The 17,963-nt window shown below is 49.2% G+C and overlaps 1 protein-coding gene across 1 annotated transcript in view; it reads left to right on the forward strand.

The window, feature by feature from the left end:
• The first annotated feature begins 9,616 nt into the window (after positions 1 to 9,616).
• The window catches only part of KDM2B (lysine demethylase 2B), a 123,537-nt gene continuing 115,190 nt past the window's right edge, over positions 9,617 to 17,963 (forward strand). Inside the window, exons 1-4 of the mRNA XM_082640940.1 lie at positions 9,617 to 9,928; positions 10,991 to 11,135; positions 14,092 to 14,170; positions 15,361 to 15,407. Coding sequence (XP_082497066.1) covers positions 9,896 to 9,928; positions 10,991 to 11,135; positions 14,092 to 14,170; positions 15,361 to 15,407 — 304 coding nt within the window. The 5' untranslated portion in view covers positions 9,617 to 9,895. The remainder of the gene's footprint in view (positions 9,929 to 10,990; positions 11,136 to 14,091; positions 14,171 to 15,360; positions 15,408 to 17,963) is intronic.

Raw genomic sequence — 17,963 nt, forward strand, 5'->3', positions numbered from 1 at the left:
GCAGGCTCAGCGGCCACGGCTCACGGGACCAGCCGCTCCGCGGCATGTGGGATCCTCCCGGACCGGGGCACGAACCCGCGTCCCCTGCATCGGCAGGCGGACTCTCAACCACTGCGCTACCAGGGAAGCCCCACAATCTATTATTTTTCCCATGATAAAAATGAGATTCAGAGAGGTGAAGTCACTTTCCCCAAAGGCACACAGCTCACAGGCTAAGCCTGAACTCTGGAAAAACACAGGAACCCATCATGCACTTTTTGCTGTGCACCTACTGAGTGCCTCGCGTTGGAAACAAAAGGAGCATCAAACTTTGTTCCAATTCCAAGAGTTGAAGATCTGGAAGGCTGGTAAGTTAACCCAGGTGAGTGGAGGACTCACAAAGCTGTATTCAGGTGTCTATGCTTTGCCGAGGGCAGACATTAAGCGCGCGATCGCTTGTGGGAGATGCTGACGTTGAGAATGGAGTCGAGGCTCAGGCTGACGAATCGATTTTAGAGATTAGGAGCAGATGAAGTCCCCCTAGTTCATTTTGGGGCTGTTGGTGACCCAGAGGCCCACCAGTCCTTGCCCTGCCTCCAGAGCTGGCTCTGCACCCCACCCCCTTCTGCCCTAGGTCTCCAGCCTCCAGGCCATCAAGCTGGGAGATTTAGAAAGTGGCTAGTGACAGAGTGCTACCCGACCCCACCAAAAGCCACACTCACATGCAAATAGGGCCTCCCCCACCCCATCCAGCATTACCAGCTTGAGGGGCCTCCCACACTCCGAGGATCTGGGGTCTGGGGTGGGATGCGTGTTTGCAGGCCTCAGCTGCCAGCGTTGACAGCTGGTCCCCTGCCCCCTGGTGGCCCAGCGGCTCGGTTTCTGCCCAGTAGAACTCATGAACCCTGAACCCGGGAGGCAGTCTGGAATAGAGTGGAGAGCCTGGGCTTTGGAGCTAGAAAAGCGTAGAGCATTGCCTCCCCCAGGCCACCACCTTGTCTGTTGCACTTCAAGAGGGCCTCTTAGAACCCTTGCATCTTCTTCAAAGAGGTACACTTTAAGGTTTAGTTTATCAAGCTGAAAACAGACATATTTTGGAGTTTGTAGGACTCATTCATTAAACAGATGTTTGTTGAGTATATTTTATGAGCCCATCCCTAGGGGTTGAGGATAAGCAGTGAGCAAGACCAAGTCTCAGAGACTTCACCTTTCAGTGAGACAGACAGACAGTAGACTATTAATACATGAGCATTTTATTATAATTGTGAGAAGTGCTCTGGATGAGAAAGGGTTTTGTGCTAAGGTAAACTGGGCAAACTTACCTGCTCTCAATTTGCAATGGGCAAGATTTCTCTCTTCAGGCTGGGGATAAGAGCCAACGGTCCATCTCATTTCAGAACATCCTAGCCTCACCGGGATAAAAGGGCTGCTCTCAGCCATAGATAGGTGTTGTGGGGTGAAGAAGAGGGTTTCCTAGAAAGTCCGCTCTGTGTATGAATCTAGGAGGCACTTAATAAATAATTGGTGAATTACTGACTGTCATTTCGAGGAGGGTTAAAAAGCCACTGACTCCATCTGCAAAGGGTGTTATACAATGGATCGCTAGGAAAAGAGAAAATCTTAGTACTTTTATTCCTAGCTTTTGAAGGGGAGGAATTTGGGGACTAGGGTAGGAAAATTAGGAGTGCTGGACTTCCATTAGACACTTTTAGAGTAGGTGCTGGCACTGTGCTACCTTGAAGATACATCAATGAACGAGAGAGACAGGGTCCTTGCCCTCCTAGGGCTCACTGTCCGGTGAGAGCATAAGCAACAATAAAACAATGTGATCAGCATTATGAGGGGCCAGCAAAGAGAAGCCATCTCGGATGATGCCAGGAGGATAAATAAGAGCTATTATATTATTCTATTATAAATAAGAGGAGGAGGGCTGGCAGGAGAGAGTGCTCTGAGCGGAGAGAGCATAGGCAAAGGTCTGGAGGAGAGAAAGCAGGTTTATTCAAAGAACTCAAAATAGTTCGGCGTGTTCAGACTTTGAAGGAGACCTGTTGGGGAGAGGAAGAATGCTGGAGAGAAAAGCAAGGCTGTTGCACTCATCTCAGGCAGCCTTCCTCTTGGGGGAAAACTAAATTTCTTCTTTTTTTTTTTTTTGGCCTTGCCACGCGGCTTGTGGGATCTTAGTTCCCGGACCAGGGATCGAACCTGTGACCCCTGCAGTGGAAGGGCAGAGTCCTAACCACTGGAATGCCAGGGAATTCCTGAAAACTAAATTTCTTTCTTTTATTTTAAAAATTAATTAATTAATTAATTGATTGATTTTTTTGGCTGTGTTGGGTCTCCGTTGCTGCGCGTGGGCTTTCTCTATTTGCGGCGAGCGGGGTCTACTCTTCGTTGCGGTGTGCACGCAGGCTTCTCATTGCGGTGGCTTCTCTTGTTGCAGAGCCCAGGCTCTAGGCACGCGGGCTTCAGTAGTTGTGGCACACGGGCTTAGTTGCTCCACGGGATGTGGGATCTTCCTGGACTAGGGCTTGAACCCGTGTCCCCTGCATTGGCAGGTGGATTCTTAACCATTGAGCCACCAGGGAAGTCCACTCTTTTAAAAAAAATATTATTTATTTATTTATTTAGCTGCGCCAGGTCTTAGTTGCAGCAGGTGGGATCTTAGTTCCCTGACCAGGGATCAAACCCGCGCCTCCTGCATAGGCAGCGCAGAGTCTTAACTATTGGACCACCAGGGAAATCCTGAAAACCAAATTTTGATTCCCCAACTAGTTAGGGTTATGAAGTCCAGGTGGTCGCCTTCATTTTAATGAAGACACACCATTTACTGACCACCCTGTTGCAGAACTTTGGCTCATTCAATTGTCATATTATCTCTTATACATTTGATATCATGACCCCCATTTTACAGGTGGGATAACTGAGGCTCACTTTGGGCCCTTGGTCCAAGGTCATGTAGCTCATTACACCTGGGAACTTATTTTATTTTATTTATTTATTTATTTGGCTGCACCGGGTCTTGGTTGTGGCACATGGGATCTTTGCTGCTGCATGCAAACGCTTAGTTGCAGCATGCGGGATCTAGTTCCCTGACCAGGGACTGAACCCAGGCCCCCTGCCCTGGGAGCATGGAGTCTTGGCCACTGGACCACCGGGAAAGTCCCACATTTGGGAATTCAGAATGTTCCTTTATGTAAATATTTCTGTTCTAACAGTTTTTTTACATGAGGTAACACATGTAAAAGCTTTTTTGTAATAGAACCATGTAAACATGAAGCATTATTATTAGTTTTGCTGGATTTCTGGCTCCATGCAGTTCAGCCTGCAACATTCAGGGAGCCCAGGAAGGGGCAATAATGAAAACCAAAAGCCCCAATGGCCTCTCTTAATATTCCCCCACGTCTATTCTGGTTCCCTCTCTGGGGCACCTCCAGATGTTACCTTCTGCCAAATAGAGTTTGTTTCTCAGAAGTTACAAGACGTGGGAGGTTAAAAAACAAAAAACCAAAACCAGCAGCATCAACAACTATGAAAACCCTTGCAGCAGCCTGAACACAAAGGGTTTGAATTTTGAACAAAGGGCAGGGTGAGACGGAAAGTTAATGCTGACACATCCTCTCTCCAGCTGTGAACTGGGGGGTCTGAGGGCTGCTGCAAAGGTCATCTGCCTCTACATCTTTGGGCAGGAAATGCAATTCAATCCTCTCAATGACTGATCGCTCTGTAAGATTAATGGAATCATCTCCAACATTGGTCTCTGTTGTGGCAGCACAAAAAGTGAATCAAACTTCTCTCTCCTCCCCTCTCCTCTTACTAAGCAAGGTCAGCTGATTCTGCATTTTAAAAGTTCAAAACTTTTCTCCAGGAAATTTGTCCCCGGGTTTTTCTTTGCAGGGCGAAACTCTTTCTTCTGGGGTGAGAACCAAAGGTGGCACTTGAAGGTTTGGGGACCTTTCTAGGCTCTTCATCTGTCCCTGCTTCATCCCTGAAAGGGTTAACTGCCAGCCCGGCTGTCCAGCCCTCTGGGATTGCCAACCAATGATAACTTAGCATGATGAAGTAATGCTTGCATTTTGAGTTCCATTGGTTAATACACTTGTCCATCAATCCAAAGATGCAAGTTTTGAAAGTATCTTTGAACTTTTATGACTCTCTTCCTGGCGTTAACCCCTTGATTAACTCACCTGTTATTTCCAAGATTTCTTCCAATTCTCACGCAGGAAGAGAGATATTAGAATATGCACAACTCTAGACATAAACCTGTCTTCCCCAAATGACCAAAGCCCGACACTAAGGCCATGTGTAATTCTGCTCTTTCTTACTCAGATACTTCAATCCACAAGGACTGAGGAGCAAAACAAAAACCAAAACAAACGAAAGTCTCGGAACTACAACCACTTTAACTGTAGTAATGTGTGGTCTGTTGTCCCAGAGTACTTATTGAATTGCAAAAATAACACAAAATATGGCAAAACTCTAAGGTTTGGAAAAGGTAGGTGCTGGATACACAAATCCTTGCTATATATATATTTATTTTCTGTGCATTTCTTTATGTTTGAAATATTTGATAAATTTAAAAGGGCATAATCGTTGTTAAAAATGCAAGTAATATATAAGCGTAGACTATATAACCCTCTCAAAATTTTCTCCTCTCCTCAGAAGTGATCAAACAATGGTTTGTTATTCAAGCCTTTCTTTCTCTTTCTCTCTTCCTTTCTTTCTTTCTTTTTCTCTTTTGCATATCTATAAGTTACCTATATATAGTTTGTTTTAATATAAATGGGATCATTACATACATGTTATTCTGTGACTTATTTTGATTCTTAACCAATCTTGAATTTTTCTGTATCACAACATTCAGATTTTACCTCATCCTTAAATATTTTAGAATGAGGCAGTTCTACAGATCACATTAAGTGAAAAAGGAAGGGGAAGGACAGTGTATATTTGTGTGACACAATAATGAAAGAAGATACATGTAGATGTTCGTAAGAGCATAAACCATTTCTAGGAGGATACCCAAGAGACTTGCTAAGTTTTCTGGGGATGGGAGTGTGGAGAGGAGAAACTGGGGGTGGGAGAGAAAGAAAGAAGTTTTAAAACAATTTTTAAATACTGGAACATTTCATAAATACAATCGAATTTATAAAATATTTATGTACTCTTAAAGAATTACACTCAGCTGTCCACCATCTAGATTAAGAAACAGAAAATCACCAGTACCTTTCACTGTTCATATTCCCTGCCCCAGAGTTGAGTTTTTTCCTGCATTTTGTGTTAATCACTCCTTTGCTTTTATTTATGCTTTACCACTTATATATTTATAACTAAATAATATTTATTTGGTTTAGATTGGCCTGATTTTGAAACTCATAGGCTCAAAAAGCACAAATAAAATGAAATTCAATTTTGAGTAGGTAATACATCTGCATAGTATAAAATTCAAAAGGTACTGCAACATATAAAATGAAATTAAATCTATAAGGTTCAAAATCAGGCAACACTAATGCATATACATAGTAAAAATTTCACACTGTACCAAAGAAAAAGTTTTCTTCTCTTTTCCCAGTTCTTTTCCCCATTCAAAAATTTTATTTCTTTCCAAAGAAAATTTTCTGTGCCTTTAAAAAAAATATATAGATATATCCGCTTTGGTTTACATAAGTGGTCATCACAATTTAGTATTATTCCGCACCTTGTTTTAATTTAAGGATATCATGAAATCATTTTACATCAGTATATATAGAGCTACCTTATTCTTTTTAATGATTTGGTAGCATTTCATTGGGCAGATAAATGGTCCAAGAATTATTTAATCAGTTCCCCAACTTTTAGATCGTTTTCAATCTTTTCCTGTTGGAAACAGGGCTACAGTGAATTGCATCTTTGGGTTTGAGTCTGACAATAGGATATATATCAGGAAGTAGTTATCCATTTCTAAGGCTTCCTGCCCCATTACCAATTATCTGTCCTTGAGAAGTTTATTCGTCAGATCTGGGTAGGTGGGACAATTTTATATCCGACTGGCATCCCCAGGTGCCTACAGTGCCATGCTCTTGGCAGGCACTCAGAATGGGTGGTTTAAGGGCTAACACTCCAAACATTCACATTGTACAAGATGGCTCCTTCTAGAAAGCCTTTGCAGATATTCCTGGCCTCCTTCCCCCGGGATGAACTCTGGAAAACACTCTGAGGTTGCACTGTCCAGTAAGATAGACACTAGCTACATATAGTTATTTAAATTTAATTAAAATTAAATAAAATTCAACATTCAGTTCCTTTATCCCACTACCCACATTTCAAGTGCTCAACAGTCACATGTGTCTAGAAGCTCCTATATTAGACAGCACAGACATAGAACATTTCCATCTTTATGTTCTATGGGACAGCCCTGCAGGGAGTTATAGTGAGAAGCCTGTGGGCTCTGGATTGCTACAAGCCCTGGGTTCAAATCCTGTCTTTGCTATTTCACAGCCCTAAAATGTGGGCAGGTTACTTGACCTCTCTGTGAGCCTCAGCTGTAAAAGTGGGCAATTACAGACCCTCCCTCATAGAACTTTGATGAGTATTCAGAGATAGCAAATGTGAGAGGCTTTGCTCAAAGACATAGTTAGCTCTCAAAAATCATCAGCTATTATAATTATACATGAATATGACAGCTTCAGTTTCTAACAGTGTGAAAATGCTGGATTCTGAGAGTTCCATAGAGTATCAGCCCTTCCTAACTTGCTTGGGAAGCTGGCGGCCCACCCCTTGCCCAGCCTGGAGTAAGTCTACAATCGGAGCTGGTTTTTCTATCTTCTGTCTTTAGAGCACAGAGCTGCTCAATCAACCTTTGATGAATGAAGAAATGAATGAATGGGGCCAATACAGCCAGGATCTGACTGGGCCTTTTGTAAGAATGAGCAAGAGGCTCCAGGAAGTCATTATTATTATGCTTCAAATACAACTGGCCTGGTCTTTTTTTTCCTGCAAGAAAAAACAAACAAACAAACAACCCTCTCCTGGGGAATCACCTTAAGCTTCCCTCCGCTCTCTCACCTACAGTCCACTCCTCGGGAACAATTAGCCAAGGAAGGAGCTCAAGGGTCTTGGCCCTTCCCCCTTCGGCCCAACATAACCTCCTCCCCCCACTTTGAGCAAATGCCTGGAATTCTTTCAACAGGAGGACAAAGCCTTTCATCTGCCAATTACTGATAAAGAGAAAATGCAAATATTGCTGGGAAGGTGATCCATCAAGGGCCCAACATTTATTGAGTGACCACTTAGTAGCGGGCGGCAGGGTAGGCATTCTGGGGGCGTCAAAGGGGAACAAACCCCTGGCTGGCCCATTCTTCTCTCTGGTCTGTGGTTTCCTGGTGGTTTGTAGAGGGAGGGGATTAAATTAGGTGACTACTCAACCCCTTCCCACTCTGACAGGCCAGGAACTCCCCATCGGGGTGATATATGGACTTAACTGTTTTTACACTAAGGTGTCTGCCATTGGGTCTTTTCCTGATGCCAGCTTTTGGGGACACCATGAGACCACATGGGGAGGCAGTAAGGTCTTTGGGAGGAAAGGAGAATTAAGACCAAGTGTTTTATTTCACAGGTTTGCTTTACTGCACTTAACTCATGACCTTCCAGCCCACTGCACCCTCCTTTGAACATGTTTATCTCATTATTGGGAGCAGTGAAGATGGTCAATATCCAAAAAAAGGATGTGATGGCAGAGCCAGGCTCCAGTCTGAGCCCCAGCAACCCCATTTATATAATCTGTGTGATCTTGGGTGATTGGCTTTCCCTTTCGGAGTTACAGTTTCCTTATCTGCAAAATGAGGAATAACAAAACTATTTCCCTTAAAGGGTTCTTGCGAGAAAGAGAGAAGCAAATAAAACGGTCCCTGGTTCTTGACAGAGGCTGAAGGCAAAACCCCTCACGCCCATTAAGCCAAGGTGGGCAATTTCAGTTTGGAAAAAATTTTGATGTTCACCAGCTAGTGGACTTGGATTAAAACAGACTTCAAAGAGTAGTCTTTGGAGGGTGGGTGGAAAAAAATACAGAAAGATAGGACAGGAAACTTCAAGGTGAGTGAGGGGGAAGCTGTCTCTTACGCAGACGGCTCACATATGATCTCTGATGGGGAAGCCACTTCCTCTCCACTTATCTGTCTGATCACTGTGTTGACACGGGGAGGATATGGGGGTAAAGCAATCACCCAGATTCAAAACTTCTCTGAGCCTCAGTTTCCCATCTGCAAAATGATTTGCTCCAACTATCCCACAGGGTTCATGAGAGAAGTAAAATTAAAAGTATGGGAAGTTTGTTTGCAAAGCCTGCTATGAGCAGGTATAAGGCTCTTTTACTGTAGCCCTGGTGCCATGTCATCTCATCGTGATCTTTACCTCCAAGATCAGGCCTAGTTGGGCTGGAAGAATGTGTAGGGCCAGCTTTTCTCACAACCAAAGTCGACCTGACTGTTGTTCATCATGGACTTACAGGATAACACGTTTAGGATTCCAGTTTTGGGGGTGGTCACAGTGAACGAGGTATGTGGACAGCATACCGAGATCTAATGATATTCCGTATTTGTATAGAGGGTGCCCATACCTCCGCCAAGAAGCGCTGTAGGCTTAATCAAGGGGTGCCCAAAGTTCCCCGCGCCCCATCCCAGCGCCTTGCACCTTTCCACCGACATTTCTCCTGTAAACCGCCAATAAGGGCTTACCCTTCGCATGTTTGCCAGCTGCGTTAGGAGGCGCCAGATCCGATTCTCTCGGTAGTTCACTCCTGAGCATCTATTTCCTCCGCTTGGCGAGCGCAGGGACCTTTAAAAAATGTCCAACTTCTCTTCCAGGGCTTGTCGCCTAGTAAAGGACTCCACAGACGCGGGCAGAGTGAATGAATGAAAGGCAACGTCTTCCGGTCAGCTCGGGTCTGAAAAGGCTTTGGTCTGGCTGTATTTCCTGTACCTGTGTGTATGTGGATCCTTATCTTTGAGTCCAGGAGTTTAAAAGCTATGCAGTCCGTACAGGTATGGAGCTGCGCTAATTTCTTCCTGAGCCCCCAAATGCCTCCTCCGTATGGCAGGTCCGCTTATGGGGATCTAGAGAGGATCCCCCCCAAAAAAGACGTAGTAGAAAAGAAAAAAAAATTATATATACACAAACTGTTTTGAATTTGGGTCGGCCACGTAGGTAACGAGGTGGGGTGAGTGAAGGAAGAGGAAGAGGGGTAGCCCATGGGGGCCGTGGGCAATGGGGGCAGGGATTGAGGTGGGAGGTCGTTTTTGGGGGGTGCCAGGCCCCGGGGGCTTTCACTCCAGCATGCTCGACTTGCATTTCCGCGCCTCCCGCTGAGGCCAGCCGTGCAAATCTGCACCTCCCTCCCCACCCCCTCCCTCCTTCCCTTCCTCCCTGCCCCGCCATCTCCGGGATGCGCCCGCCGCCTGCAACTCAGCCCTTCCAAAAGTCAGCTCTGCACACAACTCCCGGGCGGCGGCGGCGCCTGCGTGCAGAGGCGCACTCGTGACCCAACAACAAAACAGCGATGCCAGGGCGCTAACGGCGCCCGGTGCCTCCCGGGCGCCCTCCCCGCCCCACACCTCCTCAGGCCACCGCCCCCGCCCACCCCCATCCCGGGCCGAGTGCCCCCCCCCTAAGCCGGGCCGCGGGCTCGGAGCGCGATCGGCAACAATGTTTACGTTCCGGGGATTATGACGTCGACGCCTCCCCCCACAACTGCTGAAAATGGTTTCCTAGGACTTTGCAAACGGATCTGCTTAAGTGTTGGTGCAAAACTTTGTAGATCTCGGCTCTGGCTAGCTTTATTTATTTATTTTTTGATTTGTTTTCTTTGGTCTTCCCTCCTTCCCCCCTCCGCCAAAATGCAGGGGGCAGGAGTGTTGACAATTAATTGGTGAACTCTCCTAAAAAAATGGAGGCAGAGAAAGACTCTGGAAGAAGATTGGTGTGTAGCTTTTTTTTTTTTTTCCAAATCTGTATCTGGTATATGATAGATCTATTTTTTTTGTTGTTGTTTCTTGCTGCCTTTTCTTTCCTTTTCTGTATTTTGCAAGAGGACCGGAAAAAAATATAATAAATTGCATGCAAAAGGAAGCAAGCAGCTTACTCCTCCAGTCCCTTGTGAGGCTCAGAGTCTCAGACACTTAAGTGGGGAGGTGGTAGCGGGGAAAGGCGTGGAGGGGGGGGCTCAGCGGGCTCGGGGTTCGCCCGGAATCTGGGGGGCTGCGGGGCTGGGCGCTCGGCGGTGGAGGGAGGAGGCAGGGGATGCGGGGAGTGGCGGGGGATTCTCCTTAGGAAGTGAGTGTGCGCGCGCGCTTGTGGGGAGATGAGACAGCTGCTGGTGCGTTTTGGGGTCTCCGATAGGAGCTTTGTGGCGGGCCGTCTGCCTCTCCCCCTCCCAAGCCCCGAACCCCCCCTCCCATCTCCTCTTTTTGCACTGGCGGTCGGTCGGCGGGGGCGGCTGGGGTCTCAGCCCTTCCATTTCAGCTTTCCAGCTTCCCCCGTAGCTCGGGGGCGGCTCCAGTCTTAGAAATGCCGCCGGCCCCCGGTTCCGGCTTCCCGGCTCTGCCGCTGCAGCCGCCAGGGCTGCTGTTAGCGCCGAGCCGGGCGCTGCGGCGGCTCCTCCCGGGGCCTACAAATGCCCCGCCAGCCCGTGCGCCGAGCCCCCCTCGCGGGTTACATAACCAGGCTCCCGGCCGAGTGGGCAAAACCTAACACCTCTCGGGGGTGGGGGGCAAGGGAGGCTCCCCCAGATATCCCTTCCATGGCCTCCAAAGATGCAGGAGGGGAGTGCCCTGTTTAGGGCGCAGCTTGACCCTGGGGGCGCGGGCCCCTCTCATTATCCCCATTTTCAGCATCTTTGGCTTTTGCGCAAAGTTGCTCCGGTCGCAGTGGTGGGGTGCAGGGGGCGCGCGGCTCCTGCACCTGTTCGAGCTGGGCCCAGGGTGAGAGGCGACCCCCACTTCCCCCAGTAATGTCCCGGGCTCTCTGGTTTGGGTCCCTGCAGCGCCCGATTGACCGCCAGAGATACGACGAGAACGAGGACTTGTCGGACGTGGAGGAGATCGTCAGCGTCCGCGGCTTCAGCCTGGAGGAGAAGCTGCGCAGCCAGCTGTACCAGGGGGACTTCGTGCACGCCATGGAGGGCAAAGGTGAGGCGCCCCCTCCTCGGGCAGTCCTCCGCGGCGCGGCCCGAGCGCACGTGGGGAGGGAGCTGCCGGTGGCTGGGTTCGTATTTCGCGCCCGCGTCCCCCATTCCAGGGGATCCGGTGACGAAACGAGGCCGAGCACTGGGGGGGGGTGGGGTGGGCTGGGTGGCGAGGGAGGAGGGCAGGCGGGAACCGGGGCCGGGCGTGGGCCTAGGCCCGGCCCGCGCCCACCACCAGCCCCAGGGTGGGGAGAGCCAGGGGCCCGGCGGACTGAGGGACCTGGGGACCGACGGGCGGACAGATGGAGGGCGGGTGCGCCGCGTTCTACCCCTCCCGGAGCCGGCCCAGCTCCTTGCGCTGCACAAGGTGCAACCGATGGGCTGGAGCGGGGCTGGGGCACCCCAGGGGCATTGGGGTGGGGGACCCCCAGGCCTGTAGCCTCCCAAACCCCGTGCCATTTCGGGCCCTGCCAGTTAGGACCTGGCGCTGGGGACGCCCCGGTCACTTAGTGACACCTCCTCAGGCCTGGGGTCTGCTGAGCTCCATCACCTCGTGAGCCGTGCTAGATGGGAGCAGGGTGGGTGACCCGGAGTTGTTGGCTGGCCCCCGCTTAAGCCTGAGGTCTCTAGCCCTGCAGCCCTGATGCTTGAAGTGGGGACTGTGGGTAAGGGGGTTATCCCCCCGTTAGGCTTCAGGCTGCCCCCTGGCAGTTTGAGGTGAAGACTTGGGGCGCCCCCCCTGGGAAACAGGGTCTCTTCCCAGGACTGAGGCCTTGAGAGCTCTGTCCCTCTTGTGGGCCCTGCCAGTTTAGAGCAGAAGTTGGAGAAGCCTCTGGGGTTTGGGAATGTCACCCTAGCCTGAGACCTTCAGGGCCTATCTCCCTGACCCTGGTACTAGCAAAGTGTCTGGGAGTGTCTTCCAGACTTTGAGGTGATGCTCTGTCTGGCTTGGGTCTAAGGCCTGCAAGGCCCCTGGTTTGGCCTGTGGGATTGGGGTTTTGGATTTGCCCTGCCTACTTAGGCATCTCCCTATGCCCTTCTGGGGTTTGTAAGTTCATTTTTGCCCCTCAGACATTTGGGTTTCCTTTATATTACTCTGTTCCCATTTTGTTTATCCCCTTCCCCCTTGGAAAACCCTCCCAACCCTCAGTGAGCTGATAACTGGGAAGCGCCTCCCGCCTCCAGGTTCCGGTTGAGTGGCTAGGGCTATGGGGTTAGCCCCTAGGAGAGACCGCCTAGCTTTGCATTTTTGAAGTTTCTCTTTTGTGCCCATTGCTTCCTGGAGTGCCGGGCTTCGGTGGTAGGGGGTAGTTGTGAGAGGAGGGAAGAAGAAATTTCTTCTAGCCTGCCAGGTCTTAAGAGCATTGCACCCAGAGGCCAGACAGTTCAGGGGTCTAGTCGCAACTACATTTAAATTTCCTTAGCACAAATGGGATTTTAATTCCTCTCCTTCCCCATTTTTCTTGAGTCGTTTGGCGGATCGTAGGAGAAAGCAGTATGCAGCTCTTCCTGGTCATTGGTGAGGAATTCTCTGCCCAGGATCTCACTGTTTTCTCAGGCTCATTTGAGGAAGTTGAAGCTGACCCTGGGGGTGGACTCTGGGTGTGTGTGTATGGGGTGGGCTGGGGGTTTCCAGCGAGGGAGAGCCCTTAAATCTGCTGTCCAGGCTCCTTTCAAGGGAGAGGGCTCTAGGGGTTTTGGTTGTTAATTCAGATCTTGCCCCAAAACTCGAGGGAGGAGCTGAGAAACAGAAGGAGCCCTTAGCCTGGATTCAAAATAGAAGCTTCTTAAACTTCTCTGCCTTTAAATCCTTAGGAATCCCCATTCACTGGGAGCTCCTGGGGATCTGAGCTGCTAAGGTCAGGACTTTCCCCAGCTCTGGTTTTGTTCTCTCTCCTCTGAGCAGAGTTGCCTTGGCCTCTCCCTACCCCCACTCCCCTAAGCTGCCCTAGTGAACTGTTCCCTGGGGCAGGGGCTTCAGTGGCCTGGGATCTCCTCTATCTCCCTTCTGACTGGCCAGGGAGGGCTTGTGCCTTTGTGAATTGCTTCAGTTACCTGAGGATTTGGGGATATGAGGATTTATCTCCATCTCCCTCACCTCCATATTTAGGGATATGGTTGGGTCAGATCCCCTACTTTTAGAACTCAGGAGGATGGAAGCTAAGGCTTCCTTCGTGCTCTAGGGCTTTCCATAAGGATGTTGGGGGTCTACACTAGACAAGCGTCAGTCAGACAGAAAAACTACGCGGGGAATTTTCTTCAGGCCTCACTATGTCCCCCTTCACACAGCCTTCACCTGGGGAGCATCCCTCTTGGTTATCCAGCTGAAGCAAGTGTTCTGATGGCTGCAGCAGAATTTCACTATTAAGACAGCAAAGCTGTGCCCAGTTCCCTAGTTATTTTGGCACCAGATACACAGTTTCCAGGGAAACCGGCTTTTCCCCCCTCCCCTTCACCATGCAGGATATTACAATAAGATCTTCCCTGATGCTTAGCTTCAATGAGAACCCTCCTCCCAGCCTCCTCTCTGGGGCTTCAGATCCTCCCAGGTGGCATTCTTCAATTTTGCAGTTCCTTTACTTTCTGAGCTCAGCTTGGGATGTGTTTCTCCATCAGTCCCTCTCGAGCAGTGATAACTGGGCTGTGTGGGGCTCTTTCATGAGGCTCCCTCCCCAGTCCTCTCCAGCCTTGGGCTGTTCATTGACAAGTTCTGCCCCGTGGGGCATGCAGGCAATGACTGAGCAGGCAGATGAGCTGAGAGTTGGCCTGGCTTCTCTTGGGCTTTGCCTTATCCATTTCCTTGTCATTTTCTAGGGAGCTCTTGCCCTGTGAGCTGGTGCCTGCATCTAGTATAACCCCTGCCGCTTCCTCCATCGTTTTTCTTCCCCTAACCAATGGATCATGGTTCATTTGCTCCTTCAGGACTTAACCAACCTGTTTTAATTCCAATCTCCAAACAGATTTCAACTATGAGTACGTGCAGAGAGAGGCTCTCAGAGTTCCCCTGATATTTCGAGAAAAGGATGGCCTGGGAATTAAGTAAGTTGCTGAAACCAATTGCTTCTTCCCCTGTCTGCTTCCCTAACACAGTTTGTTGCTTGGGATGGATTTCTTCCACCCTTTTCCTTACCTCTCATCTCTGAGAAGGATTTTTCTTCATTATTTGGGGATTGTATCTCCTTGTTCAAGGCCTGACAGAGGGGAAAAACTCTTTAAAGATGAGTCTGGATTTTCAGAGAATTTGGATGGAGAGTAAACAGCGTGGACTTGTTCCCCTGACCCACCCCAGTTACACGCAGTGACTTCCCGAAGAGAACTGTGTCCTCCCCCTGAATCAGGACACTGAGTCAGGGCCTGAGCTGCAAAGGGCTTGGCCAGCTTCTGGGCCCAGAGGCAGGACGCCTACATGCATAGTTTCTACTCAGACTTGCACTATGTGGGAAACGGGCCCTTTTCTGTGGAGGGTGTGTTTCCTAGGATGCTAGGCCCTCTTCTCCCCAGCACCTGCCTCCCATGGGGTCTTGTCTGGTTTACATTCTCTTCAGAGCTTCCGCTGGGGGAGAGATCCATCCGGAGGCTGGCTGGAAGAACAGGTTTCCGCCCCTTGGGCAGGGGTGGGGGAGGAAGCCGAGGGCTTCATCACAGCCTCCCTCCCTCCGCAGCATCTACTGCCAGTCATTCCTACCAACAGAAATTAAACCTTTGGCATCACTATTAATTAATAGTGCATCTCATCACAGTCATCATAGCCAGTGTCACCAAATCCCTGGAATTGGTGCGATATATTTTTTTTTCCTCTAAACTTAAAAGGGGTCCCTCCCACCCTCCATACAACTCCTTACGGAGAGTATTTTCTAGAAGAGGAGCCACAGAGAGGGCTACCCACCCTAAAAGAAAGCAAGTGTTTGAACGCCCAACTCTGGCGCTTACCTTGACAGTACACTTCAGTCTTCCCTGGATAAGTGGCAGGGGGACAGTGGTTGTCCATCCTCTTCTCTGTAGCTACGCTGAGGTCAGGTGTCAGGGAGAGTGAGGGGTTTGGTCTGCCGTTGAGGTGAGGAAGCTGCTGACCGGTTTGGGGGGTGACCCTCCCGCTGAGTTATCCCATTTTGGATTCCCAGCATGAGGACCAGGCAACTCTCTTGGAAAAATGGCCTCCCTCTGCCCCCATTGTTGGGTCTAACCCTGTTATTTCTTCTCATCAAATGTCTGTGTTCCTCTTTTTCGAGGATGCCTGACCCTGATTTCACAGTCCGAGATGTCAAACTCCTAGTGGGTAAGTTGCTGTGTGTGCATGGCCCAGACATGCTGAATTGGGGGGGCGTGGTAGTGGCGGGGGATGAGGCCTGTACCACCTGCCTCTTTGGATATTTAACTGCCTCTGAAAAGAAAGTCCCCATGAGAGGAGGCAGGAGCAGGTGTGAGCTGCAACCGTCTCATTCTGGAGAACAGGTCGGATTGCAAAGCCGTAAGAAGCTGTATTAGAGGGTGTTTGCCAGTGCGGTTTTAGGAGGCTGATTTGGACCCTAGCCTCCAGCTTGGGTGTCATCAAGGCAATCTTAGATCTCTCCTTTGCGTTTGTTTGTGGGTTGCTGGGTAAACACTGGGTGCTGTGTGACCCCTGAAAGACTTTCAGAACTTTCAAGGGGAGGGATCATTCTTCCTGCTTCCTCAGGGTTCCAGACACGTCTAGGGCAGGGCTTGGCACTGAGCACCTACAGAGCTTGGCTGGACTCACTGAGTGCCCCGGACTCCTGACCAGGTAGTGGGCTGCCTTTCGGATTTTACAGGAAGTTGGTCAATACATCCATTCTTTCCAGAAGTGTTTCTCAAGTCGCTCCTACGTGGTAGGCTAATTCAGAGCTGTGAGCAGGACAGACAAGATCCCTGCCCTCTTGGTTGGAGTGACAGGCAACAAAGAAATAAATAGTTTAAAAAAATTTACGTCTTTTCAGAGGGTGATAAGGGATATGAAGAAGTAAAGCAAGGTAATGGGATGGAGCTTGCTGGAGCTGTGTTTTGTTTTAGGTGGGGGGTGGTCAGGGAGGGCCTCTGGGTGGAGGTGATGAGGACATTTGGACAGGGACCTGACTGATGAGAAGCCAGCTGTGGGAAAGAACATTCCAGATGGAGGAATGAACAAGGGCAAAGGGTGGGGGAGGAATGGAAGGAGAGAGGGGACGAAGTAGTAGGAGAGGTGGGAGAAGTTGCAGGGTCAGGCCCACGTAGGACCTTCTAGGTCCTGGTGGGGAATATGGGTTTAACTGCTGGGGTGATGGGAGGCCACTGGGGAGTTTTAAAGTGTGGTGAGGCGGTAGCTTTGTGATCTGATTATTTTCTTGGGGGGGGGAATTAAAAATATTTTTAAAATTGAGATAGAATTCATATACCATAAAATTCACCATCTAACCATTTTAAAGTGTGCAATTCAGTGGTTCTTTTTTTCTTTTTGGCCACGTTGCCTGGCTTGCAGGACCGTAGTTCCCTGACCAGGGATTGAACCGGGGCCACAGCAGTGAGAGTGCCGAGTCCTAACCACTGGACCGCCAGGGAATTCCCCAGTGGTTCCTAATATATTCACAATGTTGTGCAACCATTACCACTAACTAATTCCAGAGCATTTTCTTCGCCCCCAAAGTAAGCCCTGTACCTCCCAGTTCCCCTCTCCTTCCATCCCCTGACGGCCAATCTGCTTTTTGCCTCTGTGGGTTTGTCTCTTCTGGATATTCCATATAAGTGGAATCATAATATGTGGTCCTTTGTGTGTGGCTTCTTTCACTTGGCCTCATGTTTTCGAGGTTCATCTATGTTGTAACATGTCTCAGTACTTTATTACTTTTTAAGGCTGATCAGTATCCCGTTATATGGATAGACCACGTTTTGTTTACGCATTCCTCTGTTGATGAACATTTTAGTTGTTTCTACTTCTTGGGTATTATGAATAATGCTGCTATGACTATTCATGTACAAGTTTTAGTATGAACATACATATTCACTTCTTTGGGGTATATATGTAGGAAGGGAATTGTTGGGTCATAGGGTAACTACATTTAATCTCCTCAGGAACTGCCAGACTGTTTTCCAAAGTAGCTGCGCCATTTTAAATTCCCATTAGCAACATACGAGGGTTCTAATTTCTCTACATCTTTACCCACACTTGTTATTGTCTGTCTTGTGTGTGTGTGTGTCTGTGTGTGTGTTTGTCTGTCTTTTTGATGCTAGCCATCCTGGTGGGTGTGAAGTAATGTGATCTGATTTAAGTTCTATAAAAGCTGACTCTTGTGGTTGTATGGAGAATGAGGGCAGCTGACCAGTAGGTGTGCAGAGATCCAGCCTGAATTATTATTATTATTTTTAAAGTTAATTAATTGATTTTTGGCTGTGTTGGGTCTTTGTTGCTGCCCGTGGCTTTCTCTTGTTCCCGCGAGTGGGGGCTGCTCTTCATTGTGGTGCGTGGGCTTCTCATTGCAGTGGCTTCTCTTGTTGCGGAGCACGGGCTCTAGGCGTGCAGGCTTCAGTAGTTGTGGCGCACGGGCTCAGTAGTTGTGGCTCGCGGGCTCTAGCATGCAGGCTTCAGTAGTTGTGGCGCACGGGCTCAGTAGTTGTGGCTCGCGGGCTCTAGCGTGCAGGCTCAGTAGTTGTGGTGCATGGGCTCAGTTGCTCCGCGGCACGTGGGATCTTCCCGGACAGGGCTCGAACCTATGTCCCCTGCATTGGCAGGCGGATTCTTAACCACTGCACTGCCAGGGAAGTCCCCAGCCTGAATTATTGACCCAGAGATGTGTTAACTCAGAAGGGAGAACCAGGGACTTCCTTGGCAGTCCAGTGGTTA

The sequence above is a fragment of the Mesoplodon mirus genome (assembly GCF_964341445.2).
Source record: "Mesoplodon mirus genome assembly, chromosome: 13".
Classification (NCBI taxonomy): domain Eukaryota; kingdom Metazoa; phylum Chordata; class Mammalia; order Artiodactyla; family Ziphiidae; genus Mesoplodon; species Mesoplodon mirus.